Genomic DNA, 17073 nt, shown 5'->3' on the forward strand with positions numbered 1-17073 from the left:
AAATGAGGACATCCAGGATCAAATGGAAGCGACAGTGGGAGCAAACGATTCTGATTTGCAGCAAGACCCTGCTGGGGAGGGGTGCACAGGGGCATGCGAAGCAATTTGCTCTCATTGTTCTTTAATTATGTCACATTGTCTTCCCTTTATCTTACTGCAGGAGCCTAATTCACTGTTAATTAAGAGACTGTTTTCCAGCTGTTGGAGACTGTCCCACTTCCTTGGTATATTTGATAGTTGAGTCCAGCTTGCTTTCCTTCTGTATTTTTGCTTTCTTCCTTGGGGGGAATTACTGAATTGCCTGGGAGAGGCTCACTAGCCTTCCAGGCTGACCTGGGCCTAGTGTGACCAGAGGTCCCGATTTTATAGGGACAGTCTCGATATTCGGGGCTTTTTCTCATATAGGCACCTATTACCCCCCACCTCTGTCCCAATTTTTCACCCTTGCTATCTGGTCACCCTATCTGGGCCTGGCCCAAACCCCGAGATTTTAACACCCTCAAACTTTGCTTCCCGGTCCAATCAGAATTTGCAAATGGCGCCTGAGTTGTCATAATGGGCTGAATGAAAACCTCGGGTCGAAGCGGAACATTCCCAGATTTTGGGGGCACTAGACACCCATCTCTGGATCCAAATGAGACTCACGGGCCCATCTTCATTTGCAGGGTGTAACTGTCAGCACTGACAGCTGTGTCCGGTAACAGTTGTTTTATAAACTCTTTGGAAAGAAGGTGGTAAAAAGAGCATTCAATGAAAACACCAAGAAGAGATGCAGATCATTGCTTCTTGACCCTCCCTTTTTTTAAACACTCAGGAAAGGTTGGCTTGACAGCCCTGGAGTCTGAAACCCGCTCTCCACGGAACAATTATTGGCATGCCCAGTGGCAGTACCAGCTCCTCCCACAATGCCCCACTTATGTACCTCCACCCTGCCATGGAGGAGTTGCCCTCGAGGCACGAGAGGGAAGCAAAGTCGATCCTAGGGATCTGCCAATAGCGCGGTTGTACGTGGTTCCCGTGTGCCGCTCATGGGTCCCTCTTGGTATCTGATGCCTTTGGGCCGGGACCGGTGGCATTAAAGTCAGCTTTTCATTTTAATACAGAAAGGTTGAAGGAATGCAGGCAATGGAAGGTCGGGAGCCTGTGATGCAGGGGATTGATGAATCCAGCACCTGCCGCACGGGAGAGTAGGCCAGGCCTCAGCATGGTGCATTCAGCCGCGGGTTTCTCTGCTGTGCTGCCAACAAGGGGCCACGACCTTGTGGATACTTGTCAGGTCGGGACTAGGCGGCGAGGCCAAACGCGTTTCATAAACGGCTGTCAGAGGAGGACTGTCAGCCATGATTGACAGAGGCAAGCTACGAATCAGGGTCCAAGTGGTATAGGATCCATAACTGCCTTAGTTTCCCATGTGCAGCGTTGCTGTAGCCCGGCTGGTCCCAGGATATTAGAGAGAGCAGGTGGGTGAGGTCTTATCTTTTATTGGATCAAGCTGGTCTCTATCACCAACAGACGTGGGTCCAATAAAACCTATGGCCTCTCCACCTGGTCTCTCTAAGACCCCTCCTCTCGCAGATGGGACCTCCCTGGTTTCCTTAAGTGCCTGAGTGCACAAGGTGGCTGAACAGAACCCCCAGTAAAGACACGGGGCGGGGCGGGGGGATGCTGCCTTTATGGATCCAGGACTGTGGCTCCCAGCCCGGGAGGCAGTTAACAAAGCATTGTTCTGTCCCCCCAGCCAGAGAGACTCAACTTCATGACACCAGGTGACTCAGCAAACAGTCCTCAGGGATTCATTGCCCTGCTGAGGGATACCTGGACACAGTACAGGCCCTGTGTACAGGTGAGTGGCTGATGAGAGCATACAAGATACCGGTTACCGCCCTCACTGTCACAGACCTTGAAAGGTGAGACAGCCCAGGTGTGCCTGTGTGGCTGAGGGAGGAGGCCTGTTGTGAATCCTAGGGACACCCTGTTGTCTCTGAGCAGCCTGTGTCGCTGCACAGAAGGAAGCTGTTACTACACCACTGGGAGGCTGCTTTGTGTTTCAACAGCATGATCTATTTTAGACACCGCTTAGAAGTGCCTGTCTTCAGAGGGTGGTTCTCTTCTCCCTGAGGACCCCGAGACTCATCCCCACACTCCTCCCTGGGCTTCCATGTCTTCTCCCCTAACATTTTCATGACTGTACCTCTCCACACCTTTCTTCTCTTCAGTTCTGAACCCTGGACGGGGGTGGAGGGTGAGGGGCTGCAGTGCAGACTTCACGCTTTGTAGCCACCAAGCAAAACTGGTGCATTCCTATCCGACGCCTTTCTTCTGCAGCTGTGCCCGCATTCCCTAGAAGTGCCCTGTTCCACCACCCTTCCTGCAGCCCCCATTGGCCTGGAGCAGCAAACCGCGGCCACTGGGAGCCGCGATCGGCCAAACCTGCGGACGCGGCAGGTACACAAATCGGCCCAGCCCGCCAGGGGCTTTCCCTGAACAAGCGGCAGCCCAAGTTTGAGAACCACTGCCTTAATCCCTCTGGCTAACAGCCTGGGCTGGTCAACTCCTGGGAACAGTCTCTCTTTTGTGAGATTCCCGACATTGCCAGATATCAGCTGCTGTGGTCCAAGTCTTGGGTGGATTCTTAGTTGATTTGAACGGCTTCCTCCATCCCTAGTAGGAATATGAAATATTTGGCAAGGGTATGTAACCACTGCTGTCTTGGCCGACGCACCAGAAATTGAATTGGGGACCTCCAGATCTAAAAGCCATAAACTGCTACAGCTTGAGCTGAAAAAATCTCAGGTTCCCTAGCTGGGCTGTCGTGGACTCATTATCTATGGATCAGGCACAGAGAGGGGACCTGTAACTCACGTTCAGCAGTGCATCACGGGCACAGCCTGTGAGAGGGGCGACGCTGCACAGAGAATTATTCCATCTTTCTCCTAGCCAATCAATGCCGGTATGAATAATACAAAGGAGCGACTACTTACGTGCCTCTTGTATCGATCGCCCCTGCTGTAACGAGGGGCCTCTGAATAACCCAGAGTTTTCCTGCTAACTGATATCCCCAAGTTTATTTAGCCAAGGAGAGGATTTATCGATCGAGTGACTTCGAGATTTTTTTAAAACGCAAAGCCATAAAAAAGCTTTTTCTAAATTAAACTGGAGCCAGAGACACACAGAGCAGGGAGGGGCTGGAGGGCTGCTGGTCAGGACTTTTTAGCAGTTCAGTCCAGCTTGCAGTGAGGGGAATGTTAAAGCATTGGCGCTCTCAAGGTTGAATCTGATCATTTTGCTTCTTGGTTTCATGTCTGTTGCCTTGGAGTCACTAAGATAGAAAGCTGATGTTTTCTCACAGGCTTGCCTCCTAGTCCCCTTCCCTTTTTTGAAGGGATAATAAACCCCCCTGAATAGGGGCTCAGCTGTCTTGGGAATGCGTGTGGGTTTTTGCCTTCCATTTTATCCTAGGTACCTCTGTCCCCCTCCCCTTTTTCAAGTTGAGGGGCTGCTGTTGAAAAGGTGGAGTCTCTTAGTCCATCTTTTCATTAATGGTTTGGATAATGGAGTGGATAATTGCAGATGACACAAGCTGGGAGGGGTTTGTAATCCCTTTGGAGGACAGGATTCGAATTCAAAATGACCTGGAAAAAAATCGGAGAATTGGTCTGAAATCAACAATATGAAATGAAATGAAGATAAGTAACAAAGTACTTCACTTAGGAAGGAAAAATCAGACGCACAACTACAAAACGGGGAAGAACTGGCTAAGTGACGGTACTGCTGGAAAGGATCTGGGGTTACAGTGGATCAAAAATTGAATGAGAGTCAACAATGTGATGCAGTTGAGAAAAAAGCTAATACCATTGTGGGGTGTATTCACAGGAGTGTCATATGAAAGACACCGGAGGCAATTGTCCCACTATACTCCAGGGCTGCCCGGAGGGGGGGGGCAAGTGGGGCAATTTGCCCCAGGTCCCGGGTCCTGCAGGGGCCCCCACGAGAGTTTTCAGGGGCCCCCACAGGCCCCGGGTCCTGCAGGGGCCCCCACGAGAGTTTTCAGGGGCCTCCACAAGAGTTTTCGGTGGGTCCTTCAGTGCCACTGAACACACCCGGAGCGAGTTAAGGACCTGCTGCCGAAGACCCGGAGCTTCTTCCGCTCCGGGTCTTTGGCAGCAGTTCGGCGGCGAGAGCTCCTTCTGCTCCGGGTCTTCGGCGGTGGGTCCTTCACTCTCTCCGGGACCCGCCGCCAAAGTGCCCCGAAGACCCGGAGCAAAAGGACCTCCGCCGCCGAAGACCCCAGGTCCCCTGAATCCTCTGGGTGGCCCTGCTATACTCGGCACTGGTGAGGCCTGAGCTAGAGAGAGTCCAAAGAGGAGCAATAAAGGCCTAGAAAACCTGACTGCTGAGGAAAGGTTAAAAACTGGGCATGTTTAGTCTTGAGAAAAGAAGATTGAGTACGGGAAGGGCTGTTACAAAGAGGACAATGATCAATTGTTCTCCATGTCCACTGAAGGTAGGACAAGAAGTAACGGGCTTCGTTTGCAGCAAGGGAGATATAGGTTAGATATTAAGAAAATCTTTCTAACTCTAAGGATAATTAAGCTGTGGAATAAGCTTCCAACGGAAGTTGTGGGATCCCCATCACTGGAGGTTAAGAACAGGTTGGACAAACAGCTGTCAGGGATGGTCTAGGTTTACTTGGTCTTGCCTCAATGCAGGGGGCTGGACTTGATGACTTCTTGAGGTCCCTTCCAGCCCTATATTTTTATGATTCTGATTCTTAAGGGGCATGGGATAGCCTGAGTTCAGCAAGTCACCCCCTTAGCTCCAACTTAAAGGAAGAATCCTCTGATGGAGCTCAACCAGAGACTAGAATCCTACGCCCTCCCCTAAATCCAGCAGCCTGACTCTGGCAATAAGTATCCTCCGATACTGATCTATAATCCACAGCCACACACTGCAGCTGACATAAATTAGAGGAACCCTCAGGCTGCCCTGACACGGTACTGAGAGACAAGCCCTGCACAGAACGTCACAGAGACCAAAAGAGTGCAATAAGACACCTTCACTCACTCACCCCATGACTTGTGCTCTTTGCATTGGGCCATGCTCCAGGATCCAGCACTTATGTAGTTGCACATGTGTGTGCATGGATTCAGTCTGTCTAGTGATTTCTAACATCCACATAGTGGAAAAAGAGAAACTGTCTACTCAAAATTTCATCAGACCACTTTCATACAGTGCAAAATTGGAGCAACCTTGCAGACATTTCCTCAGCTCAAAGGAAGGCCCCCGAGGAGTCTCTCTGGCTGACCTAAATACAGACAGCTCCTCCCCATGCCTTCCGGAGCACAAATTTGCTTAAGGGGGAAGTGACTGACTCACAGCCATCATGTAGGATAATACATGGGCCAGAGGGGAGGGTGGCCCTGTGGGAGGTACAGAACCTGCTGCTGATGGGGGAGGGGCTATAAAAGACCTGTAGGTGATTGTAGAAGTGGAGTTGCGCTGAGATGGGAGAAGACAGGTGTTAGTTTCTGGAAGTCCCTGGTGAGTGCCAGTGGAAACAGATGGTTGTCCTTTTGTGTGTTATGTAGACTGATTCGATAATTGTATTGGTTGCCAATGAATAGTAATTTAATAGGGTTCTAGAACCAGAATCAGATACAACAGAATTAAAACTAACAAGATCAATATCTTGTCGGAACCCAGGGTGCATGGCAAAGCGTGTCACACTGAGGGCTAAGCAAAGCCGTAGTCACTTTTAGTAACACAACCAGTAAAGACAAGAAAGCTCCAAACCACATACACAAATAGCAGCAATATCTTTGGTATCATTCCTTACATGTGCTCATATACTCACACCCTTTCTTGGGGATCTAGTGGTAAGAGACAAAGGACCAGCCTCATCCCTGGCATGCCAAATGAGTCCAATGGTCCAGACCCAAATGCCCGAAGGTCGGTGGTAGATGATGACAATGAAGAGCTGAAGAGTCAATGAGGATAGCTCACCACCCGCTTACATGGTGGCCTGGCCTATTACAGAGCCTGAGGACTATTATGAATACTCATTCAGATGCCCAGCCTCCCATGTCCATATCTAACTTCCTAACCCTCATAATATTGGGGTGCCTTTATCCTACAAGTTAACGTATTAATGGCTTTTAGCTCATTACCATACACGTCAACTGTTGCTAAAGCAAGTTGGTGGTTAAACATCTGCCAACAATTTTATCCAAAAATATCCAAGCCTAGCATCAGTTCAAAAGTCCTGTGGTTGCCTAGTCTTGTTATGTACCAACTCCCGTCTTAAGCAAGCGATTCTCTGTTCCCCAAATCTAGGGTAACTTTGGGGCTATTTTATCTAAACTGAGGGTCACAGGTAGGGTGACCAGACGTCCCGATTTTATCGGGACCGTCCCGATATTTCCTTGTTTGTCCCGCGTCCCGACCGACGTGCGGTCGGGACAACCGGACAAACAAGGAAATGCCCCGGAGCCTCGAGCCCGGAAGTGCTCGCCCCCCCCCCCCTGCCCCGACTCCGCCCCCTCCTCCCCCGATTGGCTCCCTCCCCGAATCCCCGCCTCTTCCCCGGGCTCACCATTCCCCCTCCCTCCACAAGCGCTGGAGGGAGGCCCGGGAGACTCAGGGGAAGCGCGGGGCCGGGGTGAGTAAGAGTCCGGCCTGGCCCAGTGCAGGCAGGACTCAGTTGGGTGGTTGGGAGAGGAGGGGGGCGACCCGCGGGGCCAGGCGACGGGGGAGGAAGCGGCCATGGCGCTCGGCGGCTCTGGCGCCCCCGAACCCCCCGAGCCGGGGCCTGCAGCAGCGCGCACGCTGGGCCCAGCCCCTGGCTAGGCACGTCTGGGCTGCCCAGCTGGTGCTATCCCGCGGCGGCCCCGGGGCGGAGGCATCGGCAGCCCAGCCCCGTTCGTTCCCCTGCGGGACCCGAGCGGGACGGGGGGGCTGGGGCCTGCTGCCCCCACTCCGGGGCCGCCGCGGGATAGCACCAGCTGGGCAGCAGCCCAGACGCGACTGGCCAGGGGCTGGGCTGGGCTCAGCGTGCGCACTGCTGGGTCCCCGCAGCAGGCCCTGGCTCGGGGGCTTCGGGGGCGCCAGAGCCGCAGCCGCCGAGCGCCATGGCCGCTTCCTGCCCCCGCGGCAGTGGGAGCTGCAGCAGCGGCTGCTCCCGAGTCCCGCTGGCCGGGGGTGAGAACAGCCGCCGCCTGGCCCCGCGGGTCGCCCCCCTCCTCTCCCAACCACCCAACTGAGTCCTGCCTGCTCGGGGCCAGGCCGGACTCTCACTACCCCGGCCCCGCGCTTCCCCTGAGTCTCCCGGGCCTCCCTCCAGCGCTTGCGGAGGAAGGGTTTTTTTTTTTTTTGTGGCCACGCCCCCTGCCACGCCCCCCCCCCCGCGTCCCGATATTTGTCTTTGGTGATCTGGTCACCCTAGTCACAGGCCTATGCTTCACTCATGCTAACCTGCTTAAGCCAATGTCTTACAGGATACAGGCCTGTAGGTTCCTCGTGTTACTGCTAAGTAAAATAAAAGGCTGAGCTAACTGTATGGGTTACCGTGAATCTGAGTAATTTCTTGGTGTATATCGTCTTCACTCCTGCATTTTTTTTGCGTGGTGCTTAGTCGTCACCAGCCACCTGCAGAATGGGATCATCTCTTTTTATTTCCCCCTAATCTGGAGCATCATCATTACCACATGCAAGTGTCATTGAAAAAAAAAACCAAAACGTTCTCACTGAATATTTCTCCCAGCCGTAGCCAGCACACTTCCTGGATTCACTCCGATTCTACGGGGGTGAGGGCCATACAAACACCGTCCTAGATACTGCAGCTGAAGCCAGGTTCAAGGTGTCACTTTCTCCGGCATACGTTTTACACCTACAATCACAGCTATTTGCATGGCTCTAGGATTGATTGATTGATTTAACGTAGCGAGCTGCATTCTGCCTCATGCAAGCCCTTTGCCTTCTGTGGGGTTTCATGGATGAAACTGAAGGCAGAAGTTTGCTCACAGATGGTGGTTTAATGGGCTAACGCTTAGCAGCTGGAATAATGCTCTCGCCTGTGGAGATAAATCCACACCACCATGGAGGAACTAATAGGACCCCAAAATTCATAGTGAACCCTCCACATTACATCTGGCAAAACCAGGGGAACAGGTTGCACCATACTGGGCCCATGATCCACCTGAAAGGTTCATTGTCCCCAGCAAGCCCCTTGCACCTCTGGTGGCCTGATTCCCCATAGCCTACACCATATGCCGTCATTGTGGGGGTCAAACATCATCAGGTCAGCACTCTCTTTCACTGGTGTAAATGACGACACCACAAGCTGCAGGGCAATGGTGAATCCAGGCCTGAGTTTGCCACCAATTTCCCCAATGAGGCCCGTTTGACCCTGTTTCAGGCTTTTTGCCCAGCACTGATGAGCAGCTTGTCCGCATCGCTTCTGGGCTGCTACCACTCCAGCTCCGACAGCTCAGGTGAGTGGATCTCTGCTTTAATTTGCAGTGCCACGTGAAGGGAAGCCGGAGATGGAGACCCTTCAAGAAATGCCTTCCCCTGTCTGCCAAGGGATGGTTTGTTGAAATCAGTGTCACTTCACTGCCAGGAAACCCAAGAAGCTCCATTCAGCGTTTGTGAGCGGTAAAGGCTATGGCCCTTTCAGCTGGATGCTGAGGGGAGGAAGATGAGAACACAAGGTTAACTCTAGTCAATCAGCCACCAGTGTCCTGAAGTGCCTCCATGAATAATTGATTGTTCTCTTTGGGATTCACGTTGTCATGGAAACTGAAAGAGGAACCAGGCTATCTAGGTATGAAGTGAAGTTTCTTTGGGTCTCTCTCTCCCTTCAGCAGTTAAGAGCTGGAGCTATCTTTGGCAGGTGCTTATAAGATCTTACATTGACTCTGAGATGAATTATCTGGCACGGAGTCTTCTGCTGTCCCTGCAGTTCTTTTCTTTGATCGGTGAGTATTTCATATGCATATCTAGCTTCAGATGGCCTTTCATGTCTAGAAATCCTACTAAGTCTTTAGATTGCTGAATGTGCATCTGTAACAGAGAGAATGTTGAAGTGTGTGTGATTTGTGTAAATACACTTCCTGTCAAATTACACCGCCCTGAGTCCCTATCACAGTTTATAGCTCTTCATATCCAGAAATGCACCATGGTATTTTCCCCCCTCTCTAAGTCCGATATTTTGTTCCCAGGTTTATTTTTATCTGATTCACATTCAACATTCTTCATAGGTTGTTTGTTTGTTTGTTTTTTACAGAACTAATAACGTTATTTGTTTAAATCATCAGATTGATAGAAAACCTGGACATTTACTTGTGTGTGTTATCTTCTGTCTATCTATATAGATACACCAAGGGTCAATTAGATCCAGGGTACCTTCAGTGGACCAACATTTCAGGTGAAACTGGCCCACTGTCAACATTCTGTAATATTTGCATCGTGACAAGTTCATTAAGTCTCCAGAGAAACAAGGCATTGGACTGTGAGATTCCAGCCTGGACCATTTGCAGATATTGAGAGGAGAATGAGGTCTAGTAGTCAGAGCAGTGGACTGGATGTCAGGACTCCTAGGTTATATTCCTAGCTCTGCCATAGAAATACCATTTGTCCTCACACAGGTCACTCAACCTCTCAGCCTAACCCCCTGTAAAAGAGGGATAATATTTTTAAGGGCATTATGAGGCGTAATTGATTATTGTAACATGGTTGGAGATTCTCTGAAAGGAGCTGTACAAAGTAAAAAGGAGGAAACGTGCCCAAAATGTTCATCATTCAGTATCTGTTTAGTAAAACTATTAGCAAGGAAAGTTTGCTTCCTAAATTATACCACAATTGAGCAAAATTGTTCTAGACAAAGAGGCCACCGACAGGGAGACCTTTTGGAAGAACGGTGTAATTCGACAGGAAGAGTCTTCACACAAATCTAACACACTTCAACATTCTCTGAAAATAACGCCTCAAAAGCACGTACATTCCTATCAGATGCCCTGGAAACAGAGTGCACCACCAGAAGAAACACAGAGCAATGCCTCAGCTCAGGGGACTCTTGGGAGGAATTTTGGGATGTTAGGAAAGGGCCCAAACCTGAAGCTTTTCCTGAGTCCTTACCCAGGACAAACTCTTATGGACTTCAGAAGGAAGTTTCCAGAGTAAGGAATAAGAACCTGATCTCGGCATGAGCTGATGGCTTCTGAGAGCCTTCAGCTCCCATTGACTTCACTGGGAGTTGTGGGCACTCGGCACTTCCCAGAAGCACTTGGTGCTTTGCAGTAAGGAGCCCTGAGTGTAAACCAAATAGAGACCTCAGAATCTTGCCCCGGAGCACCCAAAATAATGGGTTCTTCTCGCAGCTCCCTAACTGCTTTCTTACACAGGTGACCAACTCGCAGCCTAAATCAAAGGAGGCGTCAAGTAATTATTCTATTATTGTTATGTAGCTAAGTGCTGGTGTTCTTTGACAAAGGGCCAAGTAAAAGTGAGTCAGGACGCTGTTACCTCTTTGGAAAGGTTAGGTAAATTAGTCATTAAACAGCAGATTCTTCACACCACCTTCTGGGCCAGTGCTTCCTGGTGTCCCAGGTTAGATCAGAGCTTCTTCAGCCTGTGCCCCAGCCACCAGGGCCCAGAGTCTACACTTGCCCAACAAAGTGTACCGGCTTCTTTGGTGGGCAGTCATTTCTCAGTACGTCGCTCTGGTAGACACTGCACTGAGCGGACCAAGCACCGTGATTTGTTCCTCCATCACTTCCATGTGGCAAGCGCTACTCTGACCTACCAGATCACATTGGCTTTGATGGGATCACCTTTTAGCATCCAGTCTGTGTTGGTACCATTGCCTTGACAGAGATCTCTATTGTCATTGCTCGTTATTGTCCAACCTGTTCAAAAGAGTCACAACTGCAGTGATGCAACCAAGCCTCCTGGCCTGGTCAGTGTTTCCATCACTTAGATTCATCTGTACGTCACCGATGCTCTAGCAGAGCAAGATGGCTACTGGACAATTGCTAACACGGTGAGGCTAATGTGCCGATAACTCTGACAACACAGCACCCTGTTTAGTGATGTAAAAAGCCAGTACAGTTGATGTTGGGATGGTGCCAAATTATTATGAATTGTTGTGATTGATATGAATGACTGTAGTAAGCATAAAGTTGGTATGGTATGAGATGTCGGAATTGGCTAGAGGATTCTGGGAGCAGGATTCTCTTAGCATCAGACAGTCGGTATGGAAATTTACTGAGAGGGCTGAAATTGCACTTGAATGGCTAATTGAGGCTCCATCTGTGCATGTGTCTCAACATGAGACTTTGGGCAAGTCTACTCTATGGCAGGGATCGATGCTCTGAGATCGATCCACCGGCAGTCGATTTAGCGGTTCTAGTAAAGACCTGCCAAATCGACTGCAGATCTCTCTTCAGTCGATCCCTGTTCTCTCCCCAGAACGAGAAGAGAAAGGTAAATCAACAGGAGATTTTCTCCTGTCAACCCCCCGCGGTGTAGACCCCGCGGTAACTTGACCTAAGGTACGTCAACTCCAACTACGTTATTCACATAGCTGGAGTTGTGTAGCGTAGGTCGACTTACCGCGGTAGTGTAAACAAACTTTGAAACATGTTGGCTGATTGACCAGCTCACAAAGTAAAGAAAACGCAAAAACATGCCATCGGTGAGCTTGGTACAGGTTGACCCAGGTGAAAATAATCCCTTTTGGAGGACACCACACCAGGAGCTCAAGTGAGTGATTGATGAGGGGGGTAAACGTTGATTGAGCTTTGGTCTTTGCTTGTTTTGTAGCCCCCTTCTAAAATATTAATTAGAGAAAACCAGTAATAAAACACCCACAGGGCATATTTTTGGGACATGTGACTCCTTTGAGAACAAAAGGTATAAATGTTAAGCAAAGTAAATTAGTTAGTTTTTTCCCCAATTAACATCTGAAGAGGTCCGTGACGCTGTAAGACAGAAGGCCTTGGGGTAACCAAGACCCTGCTTTGAGGGACATTTGACAGACCAAGTACCTGAGAGGGGAGAAGAAAAGAACTCTCCATCTAGGACGGTAGCTATACCTGCTTTGTTTGCCAATCAGGATACTACGTAAGGCCAACATAGTTACTGAGGGTTTATACTTGGGGAATTGAAGCTTGTTAGGAAGATGTGTATTACATAACCTTTACTGCTTGTGTGATTCTTTCTCAAATAAATGATGGTGCATTAACCATACTGTTCCTGAATTTTCACTAGTACTGGTAACAATCTGCCCAGCTGTGGGCCATTAAAGATCCGTTTCAATAGTTTACAGGTGCTCTGCATACACAGCAGGTCAAAGCCCTTACACCGTTCTTAAAAGAAAACAGCATATCGGCTGCTAATTAGAGGAATGGAGCAGACGTGTTACAAGAAACCTTGCTCTGTGCCATGAAACTCAGCATCTAACAAGATGCAAATGAACCATCTAGCTTGGAGGGGACTAGATCAGAGCTCTGGCATTCTCCTTTTGGCACCAGTCCATTTGTTTGCTCGAGATCAGACCTGAGTTTGACAGACTTATCCCAGAGCCCGGTTGCTCACATGACACAACCAGTTAACGGCCCCTGGCTGAGAGCGAGGCCCAGGACTGGAAGAGCAAGGGTAGGCCCAGGGCCTAATGGATGTGCATTAGTAGAGCTGTGCTGGAGACTGGGATAACGAGTCAGATCAGAGCTGGGGTGCCAGGTGGGATAAACGCGGCTAGTACAATTAGCCCCTCACTCTGGTGAGCGTTAAACTGGATTCAGATTGAGTAAAATTCCAATTAAAAACCAACTGGGTGGTATATTTATCATCGCTCTGTCGCCTCTGGAGAAATCAAGGCCTGTAGCTGCGTGAATAATAGATGGACTCTCGTCTTGCTAATGGCAGCGAGAGGACGATAATAGAGTGGTAGATCAATTAGAATCCCTCCCGAGGGATTTATCCATCCCCTTAGCACTGATGTCGAACTCCTACTGATGCTAATGGCAGCTACACGAGCCTATAGGGAGGGAGTTGGCACCTTGTCTGTGATTTAAAGTGCCTCTTTGGTGTGTAGCGTCTTCTGTAGTCCCATTTATCTCCCCCTGCACAGCCCTAGCTGTCACAGCAACTCATGGTGTCATGATTAAAATTCAAAGGTCCTGGAAGGTTATTTGGTTTCAGAGCTCCTATTTCCTCAATATAAGGCCTACATCGAATGACCCTTGGGTCTGTCCAGCTGCATGCAGTGATACTGGGATCTGTGCAGATGCAGAGTGCCCCAGTGTCTTTGGGATGAGAGATAGCCACAGTTCATGCATGACACAGCGGCTGGGTTTGCCAGTTGTCTCCTCCTGACAGCTCTGCCTTTGCTCTGCAGATGGCCAGAACAGCCTCCAGCGCATCATCGGGGGTTACATAGTGGCGCCACATTCCTCCAAGTACCTGGTGTCCCTGAAGAGGAAGACGGGCTTCCATTTCTGTGGCGGGTCGCTGGTCAGCCGAAGCTGGGTCCTGACGGCTGCTCACTGCAAAACTGAGTAAGGAATGCCAGGGGACTCAGGGGGCTTCAGACATCTGGGAATCAGACAAGAGACCAGCCTCCCCTCACAACAGAGTATAGAGGTTTGCTAGAGCATAGAGTACTGGAGTCCCATCAAACATCACAGTTCCATGGAGTCGTGTACATAGTTACACACACGTTCCCAGCTCAGTTTACAAACTTGGGCGTCTACGTTCCCATTTCGGTGTCTATATAGGAATTTCCGTGCCTAAGTTTAAGTGTTCAGGTTGAAAGCTGGGGCCTTGATCTGGGACGTATCTACGCACAGGCCCCACCGGCTCACATGCCTAGAGCTCCTACGCCCACAGACTAGTGAGTTGTAACGGGGGATGACTTTTCAAAGGCAGGAAGGTTTGGTTTATATAAGGACACAACAGTCTGGCTTCTTCTCTTAACTATCCGAGCCTTTTGGGTCTGACCAACAAGGGCCAGAAACTTTTCCAGGCTGTCTCACTAGGGTCCCAATTCAGCAAGGTGTTTTGAACATGTGCTTAAGCTCTATTAAGGTCAATTCCCAGCTCAGCTCCAGACTGCCCATGTGACCTTGAGCCAGTGCCAATCTATCTTGGGTCTCGGGGCCCCATTAAATCTTAAACACATGCTTAAAGTTAACACATGCTTTGCTGAATAGCTGAATTGGGGCCCTAGAATTGCCAGGATTTCCTGGTTGTGTTTAAGATGTAAGGTCAGAAAGAACAGCCTTCTTGGGGGGCGGAGGGGGGCCGGTGGCATTTCTTCCTGGGGGGGTCATCACAAGAGCAGCAGCAAAAGGCAGCTCACCAGAATTTTTCCCATCTCGTTGCTGGTGCAGCCAAACTTTGGGGCACAATTTCGGTCAGTTTTTCTTTTAGCCCAACCAGTTTGCCCGTTCCTAGTCAATGACATTTCGTAATATTGATGCTTTGGAGAAGCTCTTTATCCTCTCTCTGGAGAAACATTGGACAGTGGAATTCTAACACAGAGGTTGGGAAGGAGGATTCTCTAGTGATCCGAGCAAAGGCCTGGATTTCCGGCTCTCCCACTGAATCACTGTCATTACGTCTCTCACTTCATTGCTTGGTTTACTCATCTGCAAAATGGAAATGCTGCTATTTATTACCCGCCTCCCCACAGTGCCGCCCGCCCCCACAGTCACGTGTACCTCCAAGCAGTCGTACGTCCAGATCTACGCAGTAGGCAAACACGCACACGTCCCTCCATCACTTCAGTGATGACTCCACGTGAATTCAAACGCCGGTGCACAAGATCTCACAGGGGAAGTGCTGGGAGTGCTGCAAGCCTTGTGAAATGTTTTGAGTCCTTTGAGTGACTGCATTTGAAGTCAGACCTGGGCAGAGACATTTTTCCCCAGCAGTGATGCACCGGTGACCAGGCCCTCTGCTGTCTCCCAACAGAATTAACCAGATGATGATTGTCGCTGGGGAATATTCTCTCTCCACTTTTGAAGGCACAGAGCAGATCTTCCGGCCCTCTCGGATGGTGGTTCATCCGGACTACAGCTCCGCTTCCAAAAATGCAGACATCATGCTGATTAAGGTAACCAGCTTTCGCCAGGCCATGAAAGGGAGGACGGCTGTTGGAGAGGGAGGGGGGCACTACAGATTGTTTTGGCTGTTCACAACGGAGTACATGTTGCTGAGCACACATGAAGCATTTGGTAGGGGAAATAAAGGCAGGGCTGGAACAATGTGCAGGAGGTCAAGGTGAAGAGGAACAAACCACAAATGACCCCTAATAACAACAAATACCTAGCTCTTATATGCATCCTGTACCTGTAGATCTCAAAGCACTTTACACAAGGAGAGAGGAATCATCACCCCCTTTTTACAGAAGGGGAAACTGAGGCACAGAGCGATGTGACTCATTCAAGGTCACTCAGCAGGCCAGCGGCAGAGCCAGGAAGAGAACCCAAATTGGGGTACAAGTCCCGTCGCCCCATCCGCATGGCTTCTGATATAAACATAGGGTCTGATCATGGGAGGTGCAGAGCACCTTCATCTCCCTTCTCTCACACCTGGAAAGAAATCAAACAAACTAACCAATCCCTGCCAAGTGTCCTCCCCAAAAAGAACATTGTTGACAACGTTACTAGCAATTGGAAATAGGAGATTGGAGTGGAATGGCCTTCCCAGCCCTACCTATTCCATTGCTACTGCAGACCCTGTCCTGCTCCAGTGTAGAGATCCCAGAGGCCTAGACTGCACTGCCCCTATTCCCCAGGAATATTGCCTTACTCCTCCTTGACACAACTAGGGCTACTACTCCCAGTGAGGGAGGTGGGCCCGGAGTTCTGAAAGAAATGCAATGTGTGATTAACGAGGCTAGTAACTAGTAATCAGGACACACGTGCCTGCTCTTCCCAACTCCCCCAACAGTGGGGCTCTAGCAGCATCTACCTGCAAACCAGCTGGCGAGGGGACATTTTGTCACATGAGGGGTGTGCATTCTTCCCTGCGATTGTTGCTTTCTGATGCTTTTCTACCCCGGAAGTCAATATGCCCTAGGGGAGAGTGCACAGGACTGGGACTCAGGAGAACTGGGTTCTGTTCCTGGCTCTGCTGCATGCCCTTGGGCAAGTCACTTCCCTGCTCTGTGCCTCAGTTTCCCCATCTGTAAAGTGATACTTACCTCCTATATAAGTGCTAGGTATTATTATTAGTTACTGATCATTGTACATTTCAGATCTCACAGGGTCTCTTTACCTTAGTGAAGAGTACTAACCTCTGTGGTGTCTAGGCACAGGCTGGAGATACACTTCCTGAGTTCCAGTCTTTCTGTCATTGTCAATTCCCTACCCCTCCTTGGTAAGGGATCGAGCAGGCTAAGTGGAAAAGCATCCCAAAAGGATATGGAGTGGCTTATGCACAGAATCAGGGCCAACCTGCCCTCCCATCCCTGCAAAAAACAATCTAAAAGGATTCTGCGGAGTAGCCTCATGGGTGAAAGCCAGTTTAGCTCCAAAGTCTTCCTGCTTGTGCCTCAGGTTTAAACGGTGATGCAAACACATCTTAGCCATTGGAGCGGAATATAATCATGCCCGCTTCTAGTTCTGTACACCTACACCATGGCTGCCTGTGCAGAAGCATTCATGTGAGTGGGTGAATGGGCACGCGTCACTATTGCATATACACATCCTGGGCGAGCTTTTCACTTGTGTTTTGGTTTTAGAACCAGGTCTTTATAAGCGCACTAAGCATTCATGGGACAATGAGGTTCAGCGTTTGCTCAGGAGAAGGAGTTGGAGCGGCGTTAATGAATCATTTAAAGGCAGGGACAAAATGACTGAATACACGGCGACAGATGTTGTATTACAAAAACCAAGAGCTGACGAACGTAAATCAGTCCATAGGGCGACGGGCAAAAAAGAGCTCAAAGACGTGAGGGAATCCAAGCCCAGCCACTGAAAGAAATCCCACCAAATCCCCATGCAGAGGACAAGCTGCAAATTCACTAGATCTAGTCTTCTAGGCAAACGCTAGGTGCTTGCAGAATGG

At 49.8% G+C, this 17073-nt stretch overlaps 1 protein-coding gene across 2 annotated transcripts in view; it reads left to right on the forward strand.

Annotated features, from left to right (window-relative positions):
• The window catches only part of LOC101942371 (trypsin-3-like), a 36312-nt gene that overhangs the window by 7759 nt on the left and 11480 nt on the right, over nucleotides 1-17073 (forward strand). For both annotated transcript variants that reach the window (XM_065575432.1, XM_065575431.1), the window contains exons 2-4: nucleotides 8518-8975; nucleotides 13397-13556; nucleotides 14974-15115. In XM_065575432.1, the coding sequence (XP_065431504.1) occupies nucleotides 8921-8975; nucleotides 13397-13556; nucleotides 14974-15115 (357 nt within the window). In that variant the 5' untranslated portion in view covers nucleotides 8518-8920. The remainder of the gene's footprint in view (nucleotides 1-8517; nucleotides 8976-13396; nucleotides 13557-14973; nucleotides 15116-17073) is intronic.

Source organism: Chrysemys picta, chromosome 21 (assembly GCF_011386835.1).
Source record: "Chrysemys picta bellii isolate R12L10 chromosome 21, ASM1138683v2, whole genome shotgun sequence".
Classification (NCBI taxonomy): domain Eukaryota; kingdom Metazoa; phylum Chordata; order Testudines; family Emydidae; genus Chrysemys; species Chrysemys picta.